Source organism: Melozone crissalis, unplaced genomic scaffold (genome assembly GCF_028551555.1).
Source record: "Melozone crissalis strain CALT ecotype California unplaced genomic scaffold, PUWL_Pcris_2 ptg000018l_1, whole genome shotgun sequence".
Classification (NCBI taxonomy): domain Eukaryota; kingdom Metazoa; phylum Chordata; class Aves; order Passeriformes; family Passerellidae; genus Melozone; species Melozone crissalis.
The window spans coordinates 24,741,607-24,766,401 of record NW_026535796.1 but is presented as its reverse complement, the minus strand read 5'-3'; the positions used below and the strand labels follow the sequence as shown (position 1 = coordinate 24,766,401).

At 45.6% G+C, this 24,795-nt stretch overlaps 1 protein-coding gene across 3 annotated transcripts; it reads right to left on the bottom strand.

The window, feature by feature from the left end:
• Positions 1 to 6,271: 6,271 nt before the first annotated feature.
• On the bottom strand, positions 6,272 to 24,591 carry BMF (Bcl2 modifying factor). Of its 3 annotated transcripts, none has more exons than XM_054275909.1 (4): positions 24,514 to 24,591; positions 21,779 to 22,099; positions 20,655 to 20,818; positions 6,272 to 8,153 (listed from the first exon to the last, which is right to left on the bottom strand). In XM_054275909.1, exons 2-4 carry the CDS (start codon positions 22,092 to 22,094, stop codon positions 8,052 to 8,054), a joined length of 582 nt encoding a protein of 193 aa, XP_054131884.1. In that variant the 5' UTR covers positions 22,095 to 22,099; positions 24,514 to 24,591; the 3' UTR covers positions 6,272 to 8,051. The 3 variants fall into 3 exon arrangements, with proteins under 3 accessions (XP_054131884.1, XP_054131886.1, XP_054131885.1); XM_054275911.1 differs by having other exon boundaries at positions 22,004 to 22,099; XM_054275910.1 differs by lacking the exon at positions 24,514 to 24,591 and adding an exon at positions 23,022 to 23,121.
• Between the last annotated feature and the right edge of the window lie 204 nt (positions 24,592 to 24,795).

The following is a 24,795-nucleotide window of genomic DNA, read 5'->3' as shown; positions in this document are numbered from 1 at the left end:
CTGAATTACTCAAGTATGAGAGCACAAGGAGAAAGCTGGTTAGTAGAGTTGTTTCTAAGCTTGCATATACATTGTGGAGACTGAGGACAAGCACATTTACTGCACCATAAAACAATGTTATGAGTGCTTGAAAAATATTCCCCAATCAATACACTATAGTGGCTTCTAAACTTCAGCAGCCAGAGTCATGAAAATAGAGTGCTTTGTGCAGTAGCTTGCGCAACCAAAGAACTTTCTTGTCCTCAGAGTGCTTTATTATTTTTAACGAGACAGGCTGAGCACTTCTTGATAAACATTTTTTCCTTGAAGCAGTAATCCTACTTAAACTTTTTACCTTGTCCCTACAGCTTGCAGCTAGGAAGTTAATAACAGAACTCATTTTCCTTTAAAGTGCTAGTCATGTTAGTATACAAAGTGAGGGATATGTGATTGTCATGAAAGGGGCCATGGCTGGAAATAAACTGAAAGTTGCCCTGTTAGTATACAGGCTTAGTACTTTAAGAAGAAAGTTTTCCAAAGCACATTTTCTAGGATATCCAATTTCTTTCAAACTAACAATAAAATAAAATAAATTAAAAAGTATTCATGTGCAATAGGAATGTTCCAGCCTGTACTATTTGGTCCTGATGCCTAACCCTGAAAATGTTTCCATGCACCCTGAGCCTACTTTGCCTTAGGCAAGCAATGGCCAGCAGGTCATGATAGAGCCAAACCAAAGAGTCAAGAGTAATTTAGCGGGTCTCAGAGGAAGGGAGGCTGATCATACATCTGCACGCTTGCCTTTACTTTGAGCAAGGTGCAGTGCATGCTGCTGCTTTGGCAAATGCTTCTGGGGTAGCATTACAAACCATTCATTTTTAAAAGCCATTCTTCTCTTGGGTACAAGAATTATTAAAGCTTCTAAGAGTGAGAGTTAAATTAACGGTGAGAACTTAACCATGAAAATGAGGGAACTCTGAGCAAACCCACCCATCGAAGTCAACCTCATGTCTGTCCCCTCGTATCAGTGTGTTACAACAGGCTCTTTCATGGTCACATGAGGCTGACCAGGGGACACACTTCTCACTAGATCTAATACAATGAAAAGAAAAACTGTCTTTTTCCCCCTGTGGTCTTAGATGCACATGTGGCTTTTCATACCACACACATCATGTGTTCTTGGAATGAAAGGCCCTTTTGTAACATGCAGACACCAGTCAAGGCAACTTAACATCGGGTAGGATTGTTAACTTGGTTCCCTAAGCCTCCCATGCTCACTGCAGCAGCATTGCACTGGAGGAACAATGGGGTTGAAGGAATTTGACCAGCTATATTACAAATAATTCACAATACACGTATCACGATTGCTGCTCCACCCAGGTTAGCTACCTTTTCTTACTGGAGGTAGTTTTTCCCAATAGGAGCAGAGGAAAACTTGAAGACAAGCCTGATATTGCTGTGCTTGGGATGGCCAAGACATTCACAAGTCTGTGTTTGAAGGAGTCATTACCACCCTACAAGCACTCTCACCTTCCTCTGCTGCCTCAGAAGACCAGTGAGAACCATATTTCCTTAATAGGATTACCTAGCAATGAGTCTTTATTCTTAAGGCTTCAGTGCCTTTGTACCTGTGTAGGCAGTAGGTAAGTGGTCATCAATCAAAGATTACGTTTTGCAAATTGGAGGATGTACCTCATGTATCTTAACAAGATCTTCCTGATTTGAAGCGAGTTAACTGTGCAGTTCCAAGCAGCAGCAGTTCTCTGTCCAAGCACAGGAATATATCTCATTGAAAGACTATTTTATAAATCAAATTATGCCCAAGGAAAGCAGTCCAGTCTCAAAAGCAGATCTTGTCCTTGCCGCAGGGCCTGGTCTTAGGGTGCACATAAAGTGACCCACCAGATATTTTCAAAGTTGAACAACGCAAATTGTATCACTGATTTAGGTAACTCCATAGGTCAGCTGTGTAAACGCCCTCCATCCCTTAAAAAATAAATCAAGGAACACAGACAAATTTAACAATTTTATTAAAAATTGTACCAGTTATTAGAAAAAAAATCCAAGTATTAAAGTATTAAAAAGCACCAAAGAAGAAAGCAGAAAGCAAATATACTGCACAGATACAAAAAAGGAGCTCTGCCCAGTCACCATTGGTACAGGCAGGAGTCCTGGAGGCACACAACCAGGATAAACAAAATGCTACATTCTCACTGGGTCTCAGTCCATGGCAAAGAAGGTGTGTGCACTTCAGGACTAATCCAGACAGAAATCTCACAGGAGAGCATCAGGTTTACTTCTGCAGCAGGACAGTATCATATTCTGTTGAAAATCAGAAGTCATGGGGAAACCCTCCACTGAGAGGAAATTTATTAAGTACATTGCAAATTCTAGCTCGTCTTACCCTTTTTGTTTTCCAGATGAAGGACTCTGAACAACTTTGTTGTTGTTTGTTTGTTTTTTTAATATCCCACCGAAGAACAGTCATGCAGGAAGCAGGGGGGGAAGGAGGAGAAGAAAATATGAATCCACATTTCACAGTATTTTTATCAGTGAATTTCACCTAGAAACATGGGAGACTGTACTACATACCATGGAAGAGAACAGAAGAGAGCCACAATTATTTTAACCAAAAAAACCCAACATCTACATACCCAAAATCAAATTTAGTGGCAGGATTTTCAAATGCACCCAGCAGAAATAGACATACATATCCTGTGGACTGTTTTAAAATTTCCCTTGTACAATCCTAACTTTTGACATGTATTTAAGGACATACTGACAATGTCGTCCTTCCATCACACCCATCCATCCTCCTTTTGTCATCAATACTTTTGTCATCTGTACTTTCAGGAGTATAGACTATTTGAGTACAGATGGTCTCATCTAAAACTGAGTTGAGGAATCTGTGATGATGCTCTCCTGGAGCCATGTCCATAAACTGGGGAGACTCCTTTAGATTTAAGAATAACTTTATACATGCAAAATTTCCATAATAGATTTTAAGAACAGTTTAACAATCTACCCTTCCCACCCCTCTGTTCCCCAAAGGCAGCAAAAAGTCTGAAGACAGAACTGAAACATGGCTTTAAAAAACAGCCCACAGACATTAGGTTTCGCTTCCCAGAAACCAACTTCCAGCATGGGATTCGCAGGAAGAGACCCTCCTTTCTGTGGCTAAGGGGGAAGGTGAGGCACATGGAAGAAAGAAGGGGTAGGGGATGTCAGACTGCATTCAGTTCAAGAACACACACACACACACACACACACACTCACGCACACCCACACAATTACATTCCAGTGCATTTGATGTGTTTGGTCTTTTCTGCTTTTCCTGGTGGAGAAGAGCTGAGCACAGGTGTAACACCTGTGTGAACACATGCAAACCAAAGAAACAGAGACCACTGAAGTCTTTAGGAACTGTAAAAGATTGTCCTACAATCTTTTATCAATTCCTTGAGGTATTTCTTCTTGCTAAAACGATCAAAGGCAACAGGTAGGCATTTTTGCAAATGATCACAAAGGCCAGTTTGAAAGACAGAGTCTTTTGAAGGACATTATAAAAACCTTTGTTGTCAAATTATGCTAATACTCAACAGTGCTTGGTTCATGGGCAGACCTCCCATTAATATGAACCAGCATGCTATGACTCTTTTATTAATGATCCCACAGTAAATACTGCTGGTAAAACAAGGCCAGAGCTCCACAAATCTGCATTCTTGTTTGATTCTAGCACATACACTGAGTACATTCCCTATTTTTCCCTTTAAAAATACCCTCAATATCACACCGTTCAGCATGTCACAGTCTCACCATTCCCACAGCTTCAGCAGAGATATGGGTCAGGACCAGCAGCAGAAGGGTGGAATTCATTGTACAGTTGATAGGGTCACATTGTAATAACTGCCTCAAGTAATTTTGCTTTTTCTTAAAAAAAAACCCCAAAACCAACAAACCAACCTTTCTTCCTAGTTTACTAATGGTCAGGATCTGCTGTTTCCCAGAAGAGTGCCAAGTGCCACACCGAATGAGGTTCCACCTTGGGTACAGCTCCAGTGACTGCTATGGAGCAACTCGAGGACTGCAGTAACTTCACATACACACATTGCCTATACCTTTAATCCAGGCTTGAGGGGACGAAATAAACAGCCAGTAGAAAGAAAGATGTCTTTGCAATCACACTTTCTACACCAAGAAAGGCTGGGTTCCTTGCCTCCATTTTCTTGCTGATACACAGCTCCAAAACAAAGGCTGACAAGGAAGTTTCTTTCAGGACTCCTAAACAAGAGTTTAGCCAACAAATATTTATTAACAACCTATTTAAACTGAAATATGTGACCAGTTATGCAGGAATTCAATACTACCAGGGATCATCAGCACCTTGAGAGAGGGCTGCAACCTGATACAGATCCAGAAGTAGCACTTCCCATGCAATTTCATTCTTTCCTGCCTTTTTTGTATTCTATTTGCAGCAGTTTGCAGCTATCCCTGGGCAGTACTTTGTGATTACTGGCTCAGCTTTCAAAAATTGCAGGAAACAAAAATAAAGCTAACAATTCCCTACCAGCACCAGGCTTGCTGGATCCTAGGATGAGCAGGCTACAAGATAATCAAAAGAGTAGGAAGCTGGGAAGGGATGGAAAGAACTCCATCCCTCAAGTAAGGACAGTTGAGTTCTGAAGCCATTTTGGAGATCTGGGGAAGGCAAAAAAGATATTTAAAGGCTGCTGGCACCATGAGCAGCAGCTCAAGTTTTTCTTAAGAACTGCTCATTAAAAACAGGAATTTGTTTTAGGAGAAAGATCCAACTCTTCTTTCTAAATTGCTAGACTGTAGTTCACAGCACAGAGAGAAAGCATCCCATTCCTTACACCAGAACAAACTCATATCTAAAGACCTGAGCATAACCCTTCAGCACAGGATTTAAATCATGTTCTTTGGAACCATTTCTCCAAATAATCAATGTATGTCCCTGGCCATGCTGCAGTAGCTAGCTGCTCTGTGGGCAAGATCTCCCCAGCAGGTGTTCAAAGGGGCCTTACAAACACAGAATGGGTGACACATGCATGAGAGTTGTGCATCCATGTCTTTGTTGCTAAATGTGTGAAACCATTTCCCCAAATAGGTGAGACTTTAAGTATGAAGTATTTGCTTTTCCCTAAGCGAATAACCAGCCTGCCCCTCCAAATCTACAAGAAGCAAAGTAATACTTTTGGGTTGACAGAGCATATTTCCTTTCTCTGAGATACGCAGATATGGAATATAATTAAAATATATTATCAGTGGTTGTAAATCTCTGGCACCAGTAACCAACACACATATTGCAGGAAGTCGGCCTTTGTCTAGCATTAGCTCTATGTCTCCAATGAAGTATTGTTGTTCAAGGAGGTTTTGAGACCCTGGCATGACCAATTTTGATAAGTCTGTTGTTGCAGTGGGAAATATGGACTGGCAAAGATGTGTCTTTCCCTGAGCCAAATGACTTTACTGAGGCCAGCAGCCTGACTGAGGAACCATTTCAGGCACTTGTTTCTCCATGTTAAGAAGAGTCTCGTCCTAGATGAATTGGTCAGATCTTAACACTAGAAAGTGGCAGTACCAGACTTATCTTTCCAGCTTATGCATCCAGAGGACAGGCCTTATTAGCCTGTTTGACCATCAAGTCAAGGCAGAGGGAAAGGGGAAAGCTCACAATGATTTTTAAATGCTAGAAGCAGTTGCTGAATTTTTCATAGTTTGCAGGGTTATGATGTAGCATTGACTGTTCCTGATAAAAGGGTCCTGGCAAGCAGAGGGAAAGGCATGCATCATGTCCAAGGGCATGCCACAAGGGGAGGCATCATTGCTGCATTGCTTCCCGAGCCTCCACACTTCCACTACTGCCTCTTAAAGAGCTTCTTATTTAAGAGTCTTCTCCTTTATATTTGGTTTCTCAGGGGTCCCCAGCTCAATCTGTGCTTGCACTACACCTCAGGCTTTCCCCACCATTTAAGTCCTCTTTCTCCAATGACCAGCATTTACATCAAGCAGACTGTGCAAAGCAAAGTATGGAAAGCCTCATCTCTGGCAGCGTGGGCAGAGAGCAGCTTCCATCCTGCTGCAGCATAGTCAGCAACAGCTATCACTTAGATCACTCTGGGTAACTCTGTAGTGCACATGCTTAAAGGAACAATACAAAACCAAAAACAATTCCCCCTCCTGAAAAAAACCTCCCACCCTCCCTCTGCATAAACCCACCCCCAAAAATATTACTTGAGATTCATTTATATGAATTATTAACCATCATGGACAAACATATTACTCTAGCTCTAGCTAGAAAAATAACACAAAAGGAGAAAAAAAGCTTTTCTCACATAAACTCTCTCCTTATGTTTAAAGAGAGTGACTGTGAATATAGGAGGGTGAAAAAGGCTTGGGAACCTCTTTCAGGGAGCTAAAGTACATTTTGCCACAGTAGAAGCAGGATGAAAATCAAAGAGAATGGGTCTGAGAGAAAGCAAGAAGTTCCAAATTTAACTCTGTTCAGCAAACTGTTACCAGACACTACAGTGCAATGATGAGATTACAAATACCAGAGAAAGCAGGAATTAGAGACAAATATGCAAAGAGGGGTGGAGAAGGAAAGCATATGTGCAAGTAAACTACTCTTCCGTACAGTAATGAGTATTTTTCAGAGTGGATCAAGAATTTCTCAACACCTGCAGCTGAACATTTCTAACACAACTGAAGAGCAATTCTCTGGACAGCTCTTCCTCAAGTTGGTTGTATCATTTGAGACCTACAAAAGGTGCAGTGGCAATATGGAAATTTTCAGAAAAAATAATAAGGTCTGTATTGCTTCTCTGTTCATGTTTTGCCCTAGCTGTCACTGGGTCTTGAACTAAGTATATTTAAGGCTACAGAGAAGCAGCCATCAATATTTTAGGCTACTTCTTTTTGGTAGGGTAGTTTCCCTGTGCTGGTCCAATAGTGTCAGCCATACGGACAAACCTCTGAGTGCATACAAACTGACAGAAGATCTCCCTTGAAATAACATTACTGCTGCTAGTCAGTATATGCTTACAGCAGCCTCCAAATACTACACACTAGAGTAATGGACAGACTGCTTGTACAGTGTACATATCAGACTAGATGCTAGTTAATTTCCCTGTCAAATCCTGAAGCAAAATTATCGGATGCCTGGGATCTAAACCTTCCTGACCAACCACATTATAGAGTAGAAGAAAAGAAAACCAAAATAAAATAAACATCCATCATAAAACTACTAAAAACATACACATTAGCATTGTAGAAGAATGACACATGCGATATTCCATGGATTTTGGCTTCCTGCTGGCTCATGGGCACTGAGAACACTGAACTGAAAGCAGGCAGAAGCTAGTAGCCACCAGCAACCCCAAGAAGGTTTCTTTTTCAGCCTGTTCTACTGATTTATTTATTTTTTAATTGATGGCAATGACAAAGAACAGCTTTTCTTGTGAGAGCGCTGCAAGTGGTGCCCACTGGAATGGGCGAAAAGGTCAGATTTCTTTGTGATTTTCTCTCACACAGGGCACAATGAAATAAACACTAACCAATGAATAAAACAAGTAACCTGATGGAACCAAGCTACTTGAATGTTTTTCACTGCTAAAAACGTGGAGGAATTGAGCATCTCTGCTCTAAAAGATACCCCAAGTATGTTTAGTCATCAATCCCAGGCATCACTTTTAACTAGCAGCCAAAATGACACTCCTGCACTCTACCATCCCCTACTACACAGGGCAGAGGAAGCCGTCAGTCTAATACCTGCCTCCCTTGCACAGAGGTCACCGGTGCGGGGAGCCAGCAGCAAGCTTTACCAAACACACCCACATTCTGGCTTTCCTTCAACAGTGTTGGACAAGAGCTCCCTGCCTCGCGAGGCAGGCAGCAGCAAAGAAGAGTCCGTGAAAACACCCAGACTTGAAGACGAGTATCCGAAAGTCAGAGTCCTCACATCCGGCCGGCGGTGTGCAACGTCTCGCCCCCGAACCAGTGTTTGTTCAGTGCTCCCTGCAGACTGGATGTGGCCTGAAACAGGCGGGCGAAGCTCACCTCTGCCCAGTGTGGTTCCTGTTCACCTCCGTGTTTAAGGCCAAGTTGTGTAGGAAGAGAAAAAGCTGCCACCACACTTGATTTCTGTTCTGCTGATGCTGTAGAGAAGAACAGTTAAAGCAAGGTTATTTATATTTCTAAAATTGCAACATACCACTTCTCTTTTCCAATAACAACTCAGCTACACTTTTCAAGAGCAGACACTTTAATCCCATCAGCATAACAAGGGGGTGCAGCAAGGGATGAGGGGAGAGAGGGAAATGATAAGTTCTCCAGAAATAATTGTAGCTCTAACATTACAAAAAGAAAAGAGCAGACCCTTTATGCATTGTGCACAAGAGGATTAAACTTTTTTTTTTGCTTGTAGGATTTCTCAGAGTTTAGCCAAGTGCTGTTTTTAATCAGATTGGCTTCTGAGCCTTTCAAAAGCCCCAGCTGCATGAACAAACAACCTTTTTTTTTTTTTTAAAAAAAAGCCCCCCTTCACCCCGAAAGTAAAAAAAAGAAAAAATATAACTGGTGATCCATCTGTAAGTGATTTGACACCGTGAAGGTCAAAGGGTTAATCTTCAATTTAAACCACACTGCTGAGACAGCAAAACTCTGATTTCATCTAGTACAAGAAAACACATTCGTGCACACACACACTCCCCCACCCTCCCCCCACCACATTTTCCTTCCCAGCATCTCCAAGATAATACTGCCCTTTTTATAGCCACTTTTGACAGTAAGCCATAAATAATCAGCCTTGGAGCCCTTTCCTACTGACTGGAGCCAATTAAACCTTAAGCAAGAACATACTTGAAAACACACAAAAAACCAAAACCAAGAGGTTATTTCAGGTCCCATTGTCAAGGAAGAAACATGGGAGTTGAGTTTCAGGGGGACACCAGACTACATAATGCAGCTTTGGGACAGGGACGCTGTTCCTCCTTTTGTTATAAGTAATCACCCCTGCAAAAGTGGCTCCGATTATACCCCCACCTTCCTGCACTTTAATGGCATCTCGTACAAACAGGTGGGTTTCTCCTTACATTGCCCAGTCTGGGATACTATTTCACCTCAATAACCGACTCTCTATTAGAAGTCAGTCTTCATTTTCTCATCCAGAATTCCATATTTGCTAAGCAGGCTTGATCATTTCTGGAAAACAAAACAAACCAGCCCAAATCTCCACCCCCTACCCCCCTCCCCAATCCCCAGCAGACGAGGAAACAGAATATTGGCTTCCCACAACTTTGCCTCAGTACACAGGAGTTCATAAAAGAGCACTGAAGCACATTATATGAACAAGATGTTTCAACTCAGATTAGCCCAACAGGGCAGAACAACACAGTTGCAAGGCATTTTTTACATAATCACAAATAAGAGAGTTGCAACTGGAGTTGGTGTATTGGAGATGTGTCAATAGACAGCTCTTCAAAGCCCTTCCAGATAGCCATTAAATTATGTTCGTATTCCAGTGTGAGTAGATCTGTGCCATTTGAATCACAAGCACACACAAAAGAGGCTTCCAGAAAACCTGTGTTCATCTTGCATCTTAGCAGTGGGTCATTATTCTTGCCCTCAAAAATTAACAAGAAGAAGAAATGGATTTGGAAAAGTTCACACAGATCCCACGGCACATTTCAAGAGCACTGCCTTTGTAGCACAACCTGTAAGTAGTGGCTCTAGAGCCTGCTATTATTTATTTCAAAGTAACTAGTCCTGGGTTCAGTCCTTACTGATTGCACAGGCATTGCTAGGTATACAGGGGAACAATCTTTTATAAATTGTCCTGTAGGACTGGCTTAAAAAACACTAATTTGGTCTCAAAAAGCAAAAGCAACTTTTGCTTATTTACTTATTTTTACTCGCATCTCAGTTTGACCAGGCTTTCCCTTCCTCATCAAACTCCAGAGATTCTTGGCACCCTCCTCCCTACAGCCACACTCCTAAAACTGCTCAAACTGCACAGGGAACCACAACGTCCCTGTGACATGCAGACACCATGTTTTTATCAAGCTATTACTGCCTCTTGAAGTCACTTTTTGGTACAGCATTTTTGTCCTTTTCCAATTAAAATTGTTTCATGTATTTGCCTAACACACTCAAGGAGATTTCCATGCAAGAGCAGAATAGGAAATATTTTACCCTTGCTTATAAGAAGCATACCATCTCGAGTAACTTTTTTAAGAATGTTGACACCATTTTGCTTTGAAGTAGAAAATAGAGCACTATGTTGAGGGCAGCTTTCCAGGTTTTATTCCTAGATCTAGGGCTTGCTTGCATTTCCCTAGGTCTGTATTCAGCCAGCATTTTTTTCCATGGTGGTGTGGTCCCACACACACTTTCACTGGCCCACATCCTGGAGCAGCTCACTCATAATGTCCTGTCCCCACAGCAGTGCTGGAAAGTGAACTAGAGCAGCACAATGATCAAGGCCAGAACTAATCCCATAAGTTGCCCTTACTGTTTAACAGGTCATCCTAAACTGTCTGATCCATGGCATCATGTACTCAGACTGATGCTTGTTTGAGGACAACAGAAAGATGATGACCTGTGAAGAGGAGCAACCTGGGACTATGGGCTTCAGCAGCAAGCCTAGCTAATGGGGTTTGGAGTTACAGCTCTGCTTCTGAGCTGATCTGCTTTCTGTGGTACTAATTCAGCATGGGGCAAGAGCCACAGAATGGAATGGCAGACATTATTTGCAGTAAACAATTTATGGAAATAACTAAAAAATGCCCTTTTCACAAGTTTCTGTGTCTTTTTCCCCAGATACGCTTTAGCCAAGACCAAAATTCTTAAATATTTCAAGACTGAGGAGTTTTTGGTGTGGTATAATTTACCTTTCAGGATGGACACAAAAACCCAGAACAGTGATTCCATGAACCTGGCATATATGTTTTTTTAAAATGTGATATATTTTGAGACATTTTTCTAAGATTCATAACTATTGTGATACTGGTGTATCAATTCCCTAAGCTTCACAAGGCTGATTTGCCCTTTATCAAAATAATTCAATCCTCAGAATCACTACTGCATAAAAATACCAGGGATGAACGCTTTGCCACCTCCATGTGGGAGCAACAAAATAACCCTTTTGAGGCTTCCTTCCCAAGAAGGAAAGAAGCCCCTTTTGCCCTCCACACTAACTTCAACTAAAGAAGAGTAGACTTGTGAATACAGTAAGTCAACACAAAGCTGGAAACACATAAAACCATTTCCTATTGCAGCTGCTGCTTTTTAAAGGGGATATCCTTAAGAGACTGTCTGTCTGAAATGTTAGCATGAATGCTTCAATGAGTCACAAGAAAAGGCCATTTTACAGGAAAAGTGTTCTCTGCAGCAACAGTACATTAGCGAAGCCTCTTCCATGAACTCTGCTGAACCAAAAACCAGACTACTTGTAAACAAACACAAAAAAAAACCATGCAAGACTTTTACTGGAAGCAAATGAAAGAGGAACATGACTGACCCGACACTTAGTCCTTCCCCACAATTAGTTCCTAATACATGTTTCACACTCTAAGCATACAGATACGTATCTGGCAAATAGCACTCCAGACGTCAAAACCTTTTGTACTCCTACCAAGCCCTTGCACGGGGTGATCAAAGGGAAGATCAGGACAGGTGATGCACTTCAAAGAAAATACTGTCTCTTTGACACAGCTCCTTGAATCCATGAGCATGAATGTTTAACAGATTAATAAGACTCATTTTTACACTTGATCTACACGTGCCATTAACAGCCTTGTTTAAAAAAGTAAATATGCTTGTCATATGCACATGTATGTGGGTCTGTCTGGTACACTCCATCTACCCTCCTGATCTCATGGGCAGCTTCTGACTTTGCTTCATAGCTTCCAGACAATTAAGGGTCATATTCTGATCCCATCTTAACTAGAAGGATTAATATGGACCTAAATGGTGCTATAAGAGCAAAAGGAGAATAATTGCATATGTGTACATAAAAATATTATTCTTCCTTTAATGACTAATACAAGTATTAGCAACAAGTTGTTGGAATTGTATTTATTCACTGAATACAAAAATACTTGCACACCAGGAGCAGTTGCTGACTCATCGCTGAAGGCTGTTTTGGCTGCCAGGTGGCTGGAGGCATATTGTGCTACCACAAAATATGCTTTAGCTTACAAAGACTAGAAAGTCACAGTCCCCAAGGCAACAGAGGTTACAGAAGGTGTCCCCTACTGGAGAGAGAAATGCAGGCCATTGGAAGTCAAATACAAATCTTTCCAGCTGTGATTCCTAATGATCAAAGTATAATGCATGTGTAGAACCAGCAGAGAAAAAAAGGAGGCAGTAATAGAGGAAAAAAATGAAAGAGGAGCTCAGCCACATGGCTTCTCATGGTACCACAATAAAGAAGATGAGAGCCCTTAATCAGGAAACTCAATCCTTCTGTCTTGCAATGACTCTTACAGGGACTCAACTTGTAGTAAAAGGAGGCGTCATGTCAAGTATTGCTTCCTTTCTCATGAGCCTCCATCAGACTTTGCAACAAGATGAGCAACACGTGTGTTTGTGGAGAGAGGACAGACAATACTGGGCAAAGCCAAAGGACGTAGGGTGCAGGGGACCCCCAAAACCAACGCATGGCTGCCCAGCCCAAGCACGGGAGAGGGCACAGACGGAGCAGCAACCAGCGGCGGCTGCTGCCCCAAGGCCGCTGCGGGCGCAGCTGCGCAGGTGAGCCCTTCCTGAGCTTTCTCGGCGTTTAAAAACAAACACGCCGCCATTCGCGCCTTCCTCTCCAGCGCGGGCAGGAAGGGGAAGCAGACAGCCGCCATGGCAACAGCCAGCTGACGGCAACCTGGGAAGGGCAACCACCGGCCACTGCGTTCCCAGGCCCTCGGCCTTCCCCTCCTTCCCCATCCCGAGGGGCACGCTGGCTTATTTTCCACAAATATGGTAAATAAAAGTCCCGCATTTCCACAGAACCGTGCCTGATACCACTCTGTACCTGCCGCCCGGGGTCCGCCACGGCTCGGTCCCATGCTCTGGGTGTGGGGTGGGTGTGTGAGAGTGCTGGAAGAGATACCCAGGAGAGGACACCCCACACCGCCCAGCCACAGCTGGCAGCTGCAAGAATTTTTGACCTCTTTAAGGGTTTATTGACTGAACCTGCGTGTGATGGGGCAGGGCTGTTCCACAGCTCCCGGTGTTCATGCCTGCCCTGCGCGGGCCCGGGACCCGCTGACCTGTGTTTGGCATCCATTGCTTCACCAGCAGAAGGGAGGCGCTCCCAAAACTGCTCACTGCTGCGGAGACCCCCCCTAGTGATTAAAGTCTGCCTCGGGGTTTGCTTAAAATAACACTTTAAAAGTTTTTACAGGAAAAATATCCTGGCGCGGGGGGGGGGGGGGGGGGGGGGGGGGGCAGGGGTGGGCGCGGGGCCGCCCGGCTGCGCGGGGAGGCGGCGGGAGGGCAGGTGCAGGGCTGGAGCCTGCGGGCAGCGCAAACTCTCGTCAGCAGCGCCGATGAGTCAGAGGCTAAATTTAGCCGGCGATATAAACACAGCCGCCGAGCGCAAACACGGCCGGCCGGGCCCTCGCACGCACCGCCCGCTCCTCCGCGCCCGCCCGCCGGCTCCGCTGGCCCCGGGGGCTCCGGCCCCGCTGCCAGCGCGCCCTCGGGTCTGGCTCCCATCACAGAAAACCCAGCTGGGGTTAACAGCAGTTGCCTCACTGCTTGTTTTTGGACCGCTATTTTTTTCTGCCGTGGTCCGGTCCTTGGAAGGATTCCTTTTCAATTGGCAAGGCGGCTAGTGAGGAGGAACAAACAAACAAACAAACCCCAACATCCAAACGGAGACTATAAAGGCTGGCAGGACATTCCTCCTCAGTGGCTTGAAACAAAAGAGAACTCTGCATTTGGGCACTTGCTTTCCTGCCCTTCCACCATAAAATTTAATTGAGTAAAATACAAACATGTACACTCCTTTCTGTAAATAATCAGTCCAAATATCTCATCATCCCCCTCAGAGATGGCACTATCTTAATAAGATCAACCAACTTAGGTGGAGGGCTGGAGGCAGAAGAACTAGGTTCCTATCAGCAATCCTTGTATGATCTCAGTCAAGTTATAACCTGCATTTTCTACTCTCCCACAATAAAAAATAAGTGGGGCATTACCACAATTACTTCTTAATTCAAAAATAATTTCTCAGCTGTCACACTGCTACAAGCAGAAAGCATTTTACCACTGTCACAGTGCTGCAAGAGCTGAGGAGATCCAGAAGAACCTGCGGAGACTGAAAGGGTTGTACAGGAGAGACAGCAGCACTGAACACTGATGTTAGAAATACTGCCGAACAATTCACCTGCACTGTCTCAAAGACCTGTTTTGTGCTCTTTATTCTGGGCAATCTTGGTCTTTTGAGGTTGTGGCCCCACTGCCTCAAGACAGTCCTGTGTCCAGCAGGATTCATGGCACACAGTTGCACAGAGCTTGCACGCCTCTCCTGCCACCCTGCTCCCTCCCAGCTCCCTTATCCTCTGCCCACCTTCTCTATCAGAGCTAGGCAGGAAGTTTTGCTTTTTAACATTATCCCCTATTTTAAGCAGGAACATACATGTAATATATTTAAGTCTTTTGTCAGCTGAAAACATAGAAGAGGCTAGATTAGGATGATGTAGAAGTTTTGTGTGTCTTATTAAACTGATACACAATGATTATATGTGGCTTGCATCAAGAGTTTGTATAGCCCAGCCTCCAGCAGCAGCCTTACATGGCTGCCTGAGGGAAAGCTATGGGCAAGTACATGCAATAGCTTCCACTAGTACTCTCTTTCAGCATCTAACTGGTTTGAGCTTAGGATTTTCTGAGTCAGATCTGGTTTCTGTTTATTTAACGTCTGCCTCAATGGCCATAAACTTGTCTCAATTCCCCTTGAACCCAGATAAAGCACTGGGATGCACAATATGCCTTGACAAGGAGCTCCACAGCTTTCACCTGTTCCATGAAAAATGACCTCATTTACTTTGAGCTGGCTCCCACTAGTTTGACTCGATTTTGCCTAGTTCTTGTACTGGGAGAAATTAGTCTATTCATCTCCTTCATGTCACTTTTGATTTCTGTTTAATATTGCTTCCCGCTTGGTTTGTATCTTTTTTTAGGCTTAGCAGTCCTTAGCTCATTTTTTCATATGGAAGTTCTATCATCTGTCTTGCCCTTCTCTGAACCTTTTCCAGTTCTGCTGCATCATTTTTGATGAAGGAAACCAGAACTTCATATAACATTCAAGATACAGTAGAAACACAAATTTATACAGTGGCATAATTACATTCTTGTTCTCAGTGTCTTTTCTTAACATACCAGAGAATACCATTTCAGACGAGATGTGAAATGGTCCAGCACATTTCTGTTAACCTACATGTCAAGTAATCAGCTCCATGGGCAGCAGGATTTCAAAACAAGATAGACAAGGGGCAGCAAGTTGTTCTGTCATTTGTATGCATGGGGAAGGTACACTTCCAAGGCCACCTCTTCCTTCATTGTCATTTGTCATAATGAAAAGAAAGGGGGAAAAATCTAATAACATTAAACAAAAAATCTGTTTCTACCTCCTTATATCAAATTTTTTACTCCACTGACCACAAGAATGCAGTGTAGGATTCCAGTTCCATAGCCCTGAAAGAACTTTGTTTTACATCTCAGGCTTCCCAAACTCACACCCACCCCACCCCCCACCCTTTAAACTGGTCTCACTCACTTCAGGCTCTCTCTCCCTCACCATGTGCATCCTCAGCTGGAGATTCGAGTCCTGCACCAGTGGGCAACACACAGAAAGCAGAGCTGAAGAGGTGACCCACTGCTGTGCAGAGCAGCAGGGAAGATCCTGAAACACACTGACCTACTCAAGAAACAAATGAACAAAAACACATACCCCAGGTCTCAGAGAGACTGTAGATGCAAGTGAAGTATGGAGCTGCTGGTGCTACAGGCTTAGCTGCAGAACAGTCTGAATCTCTGCATTATTATTAGGAAGCATTCCTGAACATTTTTCCTGAAATATAAGGTCATCATAAAGAACAGATTTCTGCAAACAATTCCAATGTAAAAAGCAACTGTTAAAATGCCCTGAATATCCTTAATAGTACAAAAAGCCTGACGGAGTTTGGGATAAATGATGCCCATGTAGTACTATGCACCCCTTCTCTCACGCCAGTAAGTTTCCGACAAGCGATGCAGGCTCCCTGTTGCATAAGTAGAAGTGTCTCAGAGGAGGCCCTGATAACTTTTATGAGAGACAGACAGGAAGAAGTATGCAAAACATAACACGTTTCACTTTCAAAGGAAAATAACATTTCCTTCTGGACATTTTCAGTGTCATTAGCTTGAGGCAAACAGGTACATGCCTAGCTGTCTGCCCACAGCCAGTGTGGATGCAGGCATTTGTGTTCCATGGGCTGCTGAACCCTGTTGCAGTGATGGTAAGACTTACTTGCTGAACCAACTGGGGAATTTAGAGAAACAAAGTTTTCTATAGCTAGATCCACAGAGGATTTTTGAGCATGGTCAGCATATCTAAATCAACTGCAGGATTCCTGATGTGTTGGAAAGGGACTTTGTTGTTGTTTGTAATGCACTTATTTACTCAAGAAAGCTCAGTTCTGATTCAGCATCTGGTTCTCATTGAGGCTCAGCTTTTTTTAAACTGAGCTTTCCAGATGGGTTGACTGAAGCACAAGGAGGTCAAGAGACTTGTCTGAGGTCATACAGCAAGTCAGTGGCTCTGCTTGGACGTGAGCCCAGAACTGTTCAAGGCTACCACTCCTTGGCTCTTAAAGAGACAATTTTATCCCCTGTGAAGTGATCTTATCTCCACGAAGAAGAAATATGATAAAAGCAGTCCCCTCAAAGCTGCAGCCTGCTTAAAAAGAGTTATTTTATTTGGAAAAAGCTATAGAGTTCCAATGCCTCACTGGAGCCCATCAAACTGAAGGGGTGTGATCCTGATATACAGTGTCATCCACCCCACCCCTGGATAACCCCCTACTCCTCTGGGACGGCTTTGCTGCCACCACCATTCCTGGTTGTGTACTCACACAACCCCATCTAACAACCCCTCATGTCATGAAATACACTCTCCATTCAGCACAGCTCAAAGCCCCTCCTCAAGGCAAGGAAACCCAAGTGCACTCAGGTCCTGAAGCAGAGCCCAAGCACTTGTTGCCACAGCCTGGACATGTGGGGTGTGGGAAACATATCCCAGCCAACCAACCCATAAGCTCAGCTCTGTTTTCCATAATGTCAGAGCATGCTCTTGAAATTCAGCCACAGGCTGAGCTACAGCAGCAGTTCACTGATTCCATAGCAAAGACACAGTTGCTTCAAACCAAGGAGGAGGTGGCAGGTACTGGCTTCTCTTGCAGAAAGCATGGCTTCCCTCTACCTTTGTTTTCCAGGGGCAGGGTGAAAAAAATAAAACAGGGAAGTCTGCTAGAAGCTACACAGCCTCAATCAAGTAAGAGACAGTAAAGAACTCAAAAAAACCCATATATATGGGTCTCACAAGTCATTCTGCAAGAGCCCTTGCAATCTAGATCAACCTGTAGCAGGCTCTGCTATTTAGGAACACAGAACATTGCTCAAGTCTTCTTACAAGAAATTCAGCATCTTGAGGAGATGAAAGACATGGAGTTCTAGGGAATGTTGTGTTATTGCTCTAGCACTGTTCTAAGGATGAAATAGCCAGGTTTTATATTACTGTTTTCTGTTTAACATATTAATAGGAAATGAAACTCTGAAAGTGATTTTCATGCCAAAAGCAAGCATAGGTGCAGCCAATTTTCTTATTCTTGCTAGATACATACCCAAAAATCTTTTGTATAGCCAAGAACCACAGAATAAATACCATTTAGCTCCAGAAGCCCAGAGAAGAGATAACAATGACTCTCCAGGGCTCCAAGTGTAGGATGGGGTTAGACCATGCATGCAGCAGAGTCCAATGACAACTCAGTGATGTCAGCCTCAGCAGCAATTGCCTGCTCAGTTTCTCTCTCAGCCAGGGATGTACATTAACCAGCACCCTTTGTGTCAACACAGCCTTGCTGCTGCTGCAGCAGCAGAATGGGGGCGATACCTGAACTGCTGGAGAGTCTCTAAGAAGTCAAGAGCCATGGCAAGGCAGCTCTTGAGCTACCTGGATGCACCATTCCAATGCTAAAAGCCTTTCCTAACTTGCACTGAAAGGAAGGGCACACACATTTTCTTTTCACAGGTTCACAGATAAATGTTTTGTAGGCTCTGAAAACAGGCACAGCTTGTTGAAAACCAAGCTTGCTCTCTCTCAGGACTTCACAAGACCACACTGGTGTGACTAACTTTGTGGTATTCTAAATCTGATTCAAGAGACCACTCTGGAAAGTTGGTTTTGACCAAATGTTTTAGACAAGCTGAAATGGGGTTTTCAAATCAGGGGTTAGTTTCACAGCAAGATAAACGACAGCCCAGTTTTCCATGCCTCAGAGACTGCGCCTTCCAAACCTCAGCACACTGAGAACGGCTCACGTGTCTCCAGGGGCAGACCGCCTGCTCCTTCAGCAACGGGCCGGGCAGAGACATTGCTCATAGGACAGAGGGGTTCTCCACGGGGGATTCATGCCAAAAGCCAAAGGAAATCCTCCATGCAGGACTGGGAGGGAAGGGATTGGGCATGACAACCAAACACTCTACAGGGATCAGTGCTTTGGACACCAATATGTGGCTCAATACTCAGTTTTCCTGACAAACAAGAAAGAATCCCTCAGCAGATCCAAACGCCAAGGCCTATCCCAGGGTCAGGCTGTGGATAACCACTGGCTGAACTGCTCTGTCCTCGGATTAAGTTTTCGAGTTGCTTTGGTTTTGGTATTTTTTTCCCCGTTTTGTTTTCAAATTTAAATGGCTGAAGGCTCCCATCCCCTTTACAACTTGTTGCTGTTCCAGTTCAAACAAAGAGCGCGGAGCCCCTCCTCTGGCGGGCCCCGGGGGCCGGGCCGGGCCGCGCCGCCCAGCACAGCCGGACGCCTTTGTTTACTACGGCTCCACACGCCGGGCTGGCCGCCGGCCGGGGCTGCGCGGCCGGGCCGGCACCGGGAGCCGCGGCCGCGCACCGGGAACCCGACCCCGCGTGCCCTGCTGGGGCCGGGCCCGGGGGGCGCTCCTGGACGCGTTTCCAAGGCACGGGCATCAGATAGGGACACTCCCCCCAGATGAAAGGGGTCAAGTTACAACCAGTTCCACCAGTTCGGTGCAGGGCTCCTCTGCCAAGTTGGTTAAACCTTCCTTTTCCTGAGAGACAGCCTGGCGAGAGAGCGGGGCCTGCAGCTAACGCTGGCGAAAAGGCGCCACCGGGGAAAACCCCATTCAACCACAAACAACACGTTAAAAATCTCGTGGTAGCTCTTTATTCCTGCAGTTTGCTAAATGACATTCATAGCCCCATCTACATTTCTACAGGCTAATCTTCCTTTTCCTTCTTTAATCATCCACCTATTAGGAGATGAGTAGTCCCAGAATTTCCTCAGCTCTCAGGTGACACAGAGAGGACCAAGCTTTTGCCCAGCCACAAGCCACACTCTCTGACCCGGAAAGAGATCCTCACTTACCTTAGAGAAAGGGTGCAAACGATCCCACAGTTAACAGAGGACAAACTCGGAGTAGGATAAACTTTCTGTCCCTTTCTGAAGTCAGCAAAATTTCTTCATATACAAGCAGATGCACACCCTCCTTGTTGGGCTTGCATAGAAGGGGCAAACTGCTGCCTACTGCCAAGCTTCTGCCACCTCTGACCATCTCTCTATGGGCTGAGATTTTCATTTTATCTCTAGTCAAAGGGGAAGGAGAGCAAGGAAGAAAGAATCAAGGGTTCTGGGGGTAATGGTTATTTTGTTTCTTTGAACAGCAGTGTTTGGGTTTTGGTTTTTTTTTTTTCTTTTTGTTTTGTTTTTTTAAGAAACCAAGAATCTGGAGTGTGTTTTTCAGACCTGATAGCATCTTACAGGTGTATTTTGTGGTGAGGAAGTTAGTCACAAGTCTGAGACACTAGCTACAACTGTCTTACTAGTAGCTGCTAGTAAGTCTAGTATGATCTAAATATTCTTTACAACATTACATAACAACTACCGTTAGACAACAAGGAGTGTCAGAACAGACTCCAGGCTTGTTATCTCCAAGACAATGAGGTGACATAAGCCACTGATGGCTACATGTACCACAGAAGACAAGGTGCTGGTGGTGAGGAGAATGGAGAAGAGTAAAAGCTGTAATAAAAAGCAAGAGGAAGATCCCTGGGAAAAACCTCAAACCCACTGCTGATGAAAACAGGAAGAGCTGGAATAGCAGCAGCTAACACAGAAGAGCTCCCTTTCCGGGCACTAAATGCTCATATTCATATTCCCTCATATTCTCTTCCCTCCACCTGCCAGTCTTTAGGAAGAGTAAGCAATCTAGCATAAGCAAAATGCATCAGGATACTCCTGCCATTTTATCATTGCTGGCAGTCTGCTGTCTTAGACAACAGTTCACTTAGCCGATGGCTGGAGCCAGTCCTCAGAGTAGCACTCTTGGCCAGGTAAAGCCCACTTTCCCCTGCAGAGGCACCCTACCCTCTGTATGTGGAGCCGGTGGAACTGGTCGGCAATGCACTGCAATTTCCGTGCGATCTGCACCTCAGCACGTGCTTCCCGCTGACCTTCCTGAGGGTCCTCCTGGAGCTGCGGATCCAGCACAAAGCCAGCTGGAGGGACATGTAAACGGTAACCAGCACTCCCTACAAAACAGAGCACAAGAGTCATTCTTCCAGTGCAAAGATTATCTTTTCTGCTCAGTACACTTCATGGAGGAAAGAGCTGTACATAGTCCTACATTTTTGACGTTTGAAGTCTAGTTTCTGAAGGCCAAGGAATGACTGTATACTGTAACACAGTGCAGTGAAAGATTTGCCCAGCTTTCAAATAAACTTATATGGATTAAACAGAGCACTGATGTGTTGATTCCCATCGTCAAATGAGTGGCGGGATCTTAAAATTGATTCCTTTTACTTGTTTACAGCTCAGCCAAATACTGTGGCTTGGGATTTTTTTAAGGACAGTTTTGCAGTTTTACAGGATCTCTGCCTCAAGTTGTCTCCCCCTTCTAAAAAAGGTAGAAGTATCTTTTTTGTCAGTTTTTTCTCAGTTTTCTGTCATTTAGTGATTTTAGGGATTTGAATTAAAGCTGAATTGGATACAAAAAGCTGAGTGGTGACCCATCAGTTACTAGTAAAATACTGGATGGACATGCTACTTATTCAGAAACTTTAACTCCAGTGAAGAGGCTAAAAGATGTAACTTTTTGCATCTTCTTCTCTCCACTGAAAACTCCTAGGAGTTTCCACTTCCTGTGTGGATGAGACAGACCATTGGTAGTTAAAAATGTAGGCAAATTGTGGGATATGAAGCACAGTGAACATTTAGACATCTAGCAGTAAAATCAAATGTGGCAGAATAAAGCCAGAGAGAGAAAGAGGGAATATCAAAGACAGCAGAAGCAATGAGCAGGTGTCTGGTTCCTGCAGTGGACAAGCAAGGATAAGAAAATACAGGTTGTCTTTCTTGAGGGAGTAGGACTAAAACAAAATAATTTCAGTCCTTTAATAAAACACCCTAATGAAAGAGACCTTGCTTGATTGGGGAAGTGCTAAAGGGACAGTTTCTTTGCTGCAAAGCTAGTGACACTGGAGTGCTCTTACCATAGAAGAGTCTCCGTGGCTCTTCAGTGACTCCACAAGGCAACATAACATCCTGACTGGAAGAGGATGGGCTGAGTGTTTGAGTTGCCTTGTCCTGCTGCTCAGGATGCCTGATACCGGGGCCACAGCAGTGTGTGAGGGGGAATAGTTGAAATCTCCCCAGAAGGCAGCTGTAGGACTGGTTCTGTGTGAAAAAGCCAGTTGCAGTCATCTCACCAGGCTGACCTGCAAGTCCAAAGTCATCAGAGTGAAACACGTCATCGTCCAGCCCATCCAGGCTAGAATAGTCCTCTTCCAGGTAGCTGGGGCGATCCATTGCTCCTGCAATAAAGGGACATTTGTGGAAACAGCTAAGACACAGCAAGAATGTTGTCCAGGAGAGAATGCCTTCTGCTCCAACAGTAAAACACAACCGATTTTACCACACCTTCCCTCTGCCCCACTTCCCAGTGCTGCCCATCTGCATGGACAGGAGAGGTGAGCAACCTGTGGTGAAGGTTAAGGCTTTGCAGAAAGTCCTCAGGTGCTGGGCCAGAAAGAGACAAAGTTCACATGCGTGTAAGTCCACAGCTCCAATTCCACACCTGCTCACAAGTAGAGAGCCAATCCCTAACCTCAGCACATAGAAACTGAAAAGACATTTCAAAAAGCAACCCAGATTCTTCTCATAGCCCCTCAGCTTCTTTGGGGTCTGCTTTGTTTTGGCCTGCTATACTTGAACTTTATGGTATATCCCATTTACTTTTTACCACCTATTTCTTATTGATAAAGAAAAGCTCTTGTAATCATAAGGCTGCAAGGCCAGATTTTTAAGAAACCCAAGAGGTTTCAAAACTTAAGAATTGTCAAAGCCACTTCTGTGAAGCTCTCCATTACTTCTCCCTATGAGGGCCAACTTTCCTTTCAACTTCTCATTTCTCCCCTAAGCTCAACCTAAGACATGTCCCAAACTTGGCAATGTAGTCACTTCCTTATCCCTCTTACCCTCAAGCCTACATGTGCCGTTAGTGCAATGGTTCATCCTACTACTGAAGAAAAACATGGCTGGTGTCAGTATTTAAAGCAGGATTTCTGTAGTTGCCACAGTAAACACTCCTGAGCTCCGTTACAGCACAAAGTTGAACAAAGATGCTAGAGGGGAAAAACCCCCATGAACCCTAAATCACTATCTCAGAGCTCTTTGCAAACATAAAGCAATTAGAAGCAGTATTACCAAAAATGCCACGAGTCCCTTTACTGTTACCTGTGCATCTAACCCAATTGGAAGACAGACTCCTAAGAGATCCATCTCCAGGATTTCCACCCAGTTCCAAACAAGGCAGTGAAATTCAACTCTTCATGTCTCTTCCTTTGCTCTGGTTTGCGAGGCATTTAACAGAATGGAAGACTAGCAAGAGGAATTTCAGGCCTGAAGGAGACATTAATAATAATTTTATAAGGATGTGTTCAGCACTGCCCTTGGTGCTCCCATCTCCCCCCAGGTGAGCAGCACTCCAGACACCAGCTAGAGACAACAGGACAAAGCAGTGCAAGAACAGTTTCTACAGGGCTCTGGCTGAGGGGCACTCTGCCTATTTAAGTTGCTGCCTCTCAGCAGTTCACTCAACTGAGCCACAACTCCCAAAGAAGTTTCTGCAGAGCGGAACAGGTACCAGCCCCACAGCCGGATGCAACTCTGCTGGATGACAACAGTGGCAGAGCACTCATAACATTCTCATCCATGGCTTAAAGTAGCACACTGAAAGGAGTTATGGGCCCCAAGAAGCAAGCATGGATGACCTCCTTGCCAGCTTTTCTGCTGGATCAGTCACCTGACAGAGAAGCAGGTGGGAATGTATTTTGTCTTTGCAGGAAAGTTTGCCAGATCTCATCTGTCAGCCTCACTGGGACACGGGCACTCCTCAAGGGAAGTGCAGCAAAGGCACAGAGCAAACCCCAAACAAAAGAGGGTTTAAAGAGCAAGAAGTTTAACTCGACCTCCGGCAATACGGTCCGACCCTTTTGCAGAGATTTTCAGAGAATGGCGATGCAGCGCGAAGGGCAGCTCGTTCTACAATGGAACTCCTTCTACAACCTCCAAACACAGCTCACGCTGGGAGCCACAGGCCCCGGACTGTTCGGGCTACGGGTCTTTGCCCGGGCAGCGCCCGCGTCTCCGGAGCCGCGTCCTGCCCACGGCACTTCCTCGCACACGCCAGCGGCGACAGCCGCGGCCCGGGGCAGCCGCACGCCCGCGCTGACAGGCGGCGGGCTGGGAGCGGAGGGAGGGCTCAGCGCACACGTGCGTGCCAGCGTCCCAAAACAAAGCTGGCCGGCCTCGCTTCGCCACCGCTGGCCGCCTTTAACTCCTCCCCGCCCGGACTCTAGCCCCGCAGATGTGCCCCCGGCCAAGAGGTTTAACGCGGCTTCTCCGGGCAGCGCCGTGGGATGAGACTCCCGAGCTCGGCGGGGCGGCCCGGGAGGGGCAGCGCTGGCTGTGGAATCAGCCATCGCCTACATCAGGGAATCAGCTGCTTTCTCAGCGCCCACCGAGCTCATTCCTCGCCCGCACCCTCCCTCTTTCTTCCCGCTCCCCAGCAGGCGCGGGACTCCGGGCTGGACCGGCCGGGCCGGGGCAGCCCCGAGGCGAACCCCCTTCCCTGTCACGATCGCGCCCGGCCTCGGCACCGCCCTCAACGGCGACCTGGCCCAGAGCGACCGGCCCCCAGTGGCGAGGGCGCTTCCTGGGCACTCACCGAGAAGCGGGACGGGCGTCCCTCGGGGACGGGGCGTCCCGGGAGGAGCCGCCTCCGCTGCAGCCTCCGCACCGCCAGACTGCGGCCGGCGCCGGCGGGCGCGCCGCGAACAGCTGACGGCAGCCCCGCCCCCGCCGCGCCCCGCCCCCGCCCGCCAGCCAATGGGCGGGGAGGGGCGGGCCCGGCGCGCGGCTGAGGCGGGGCGGCGCGGGCCAGCTCCGGCCTGGTCCCGGTGCAGCAGCGAGGGCTCGGTGCGTGTCCGCCCTCAGCGGGACGCGCTGC

Excerpts from the sequence above, each read along its gene's own strand:
- BMF (XM_054275909.1), bottom strand. The coding sequence starts at position 22,094 with ATGGATCGCCCCAGCTACCTGGAAGAGGACTATTCTAGCCTGGATGGG. Across the intron at positions 20,819-21,778 it reads GCCACGGAGACTCTTCTATG|GGAGTGCTGGTTACCGTTTA; the intron begins GTAAGAGCACTC and ends TCTGTTTTGTAG. Across the intron at positions 8,154-20,654 it reads ACCGGCTCCACATACAGAGG|CATCAGCAGAACAGAAATCA; the intron begins GTAGGGTGCCTC and ends TCTTCTCTACAG.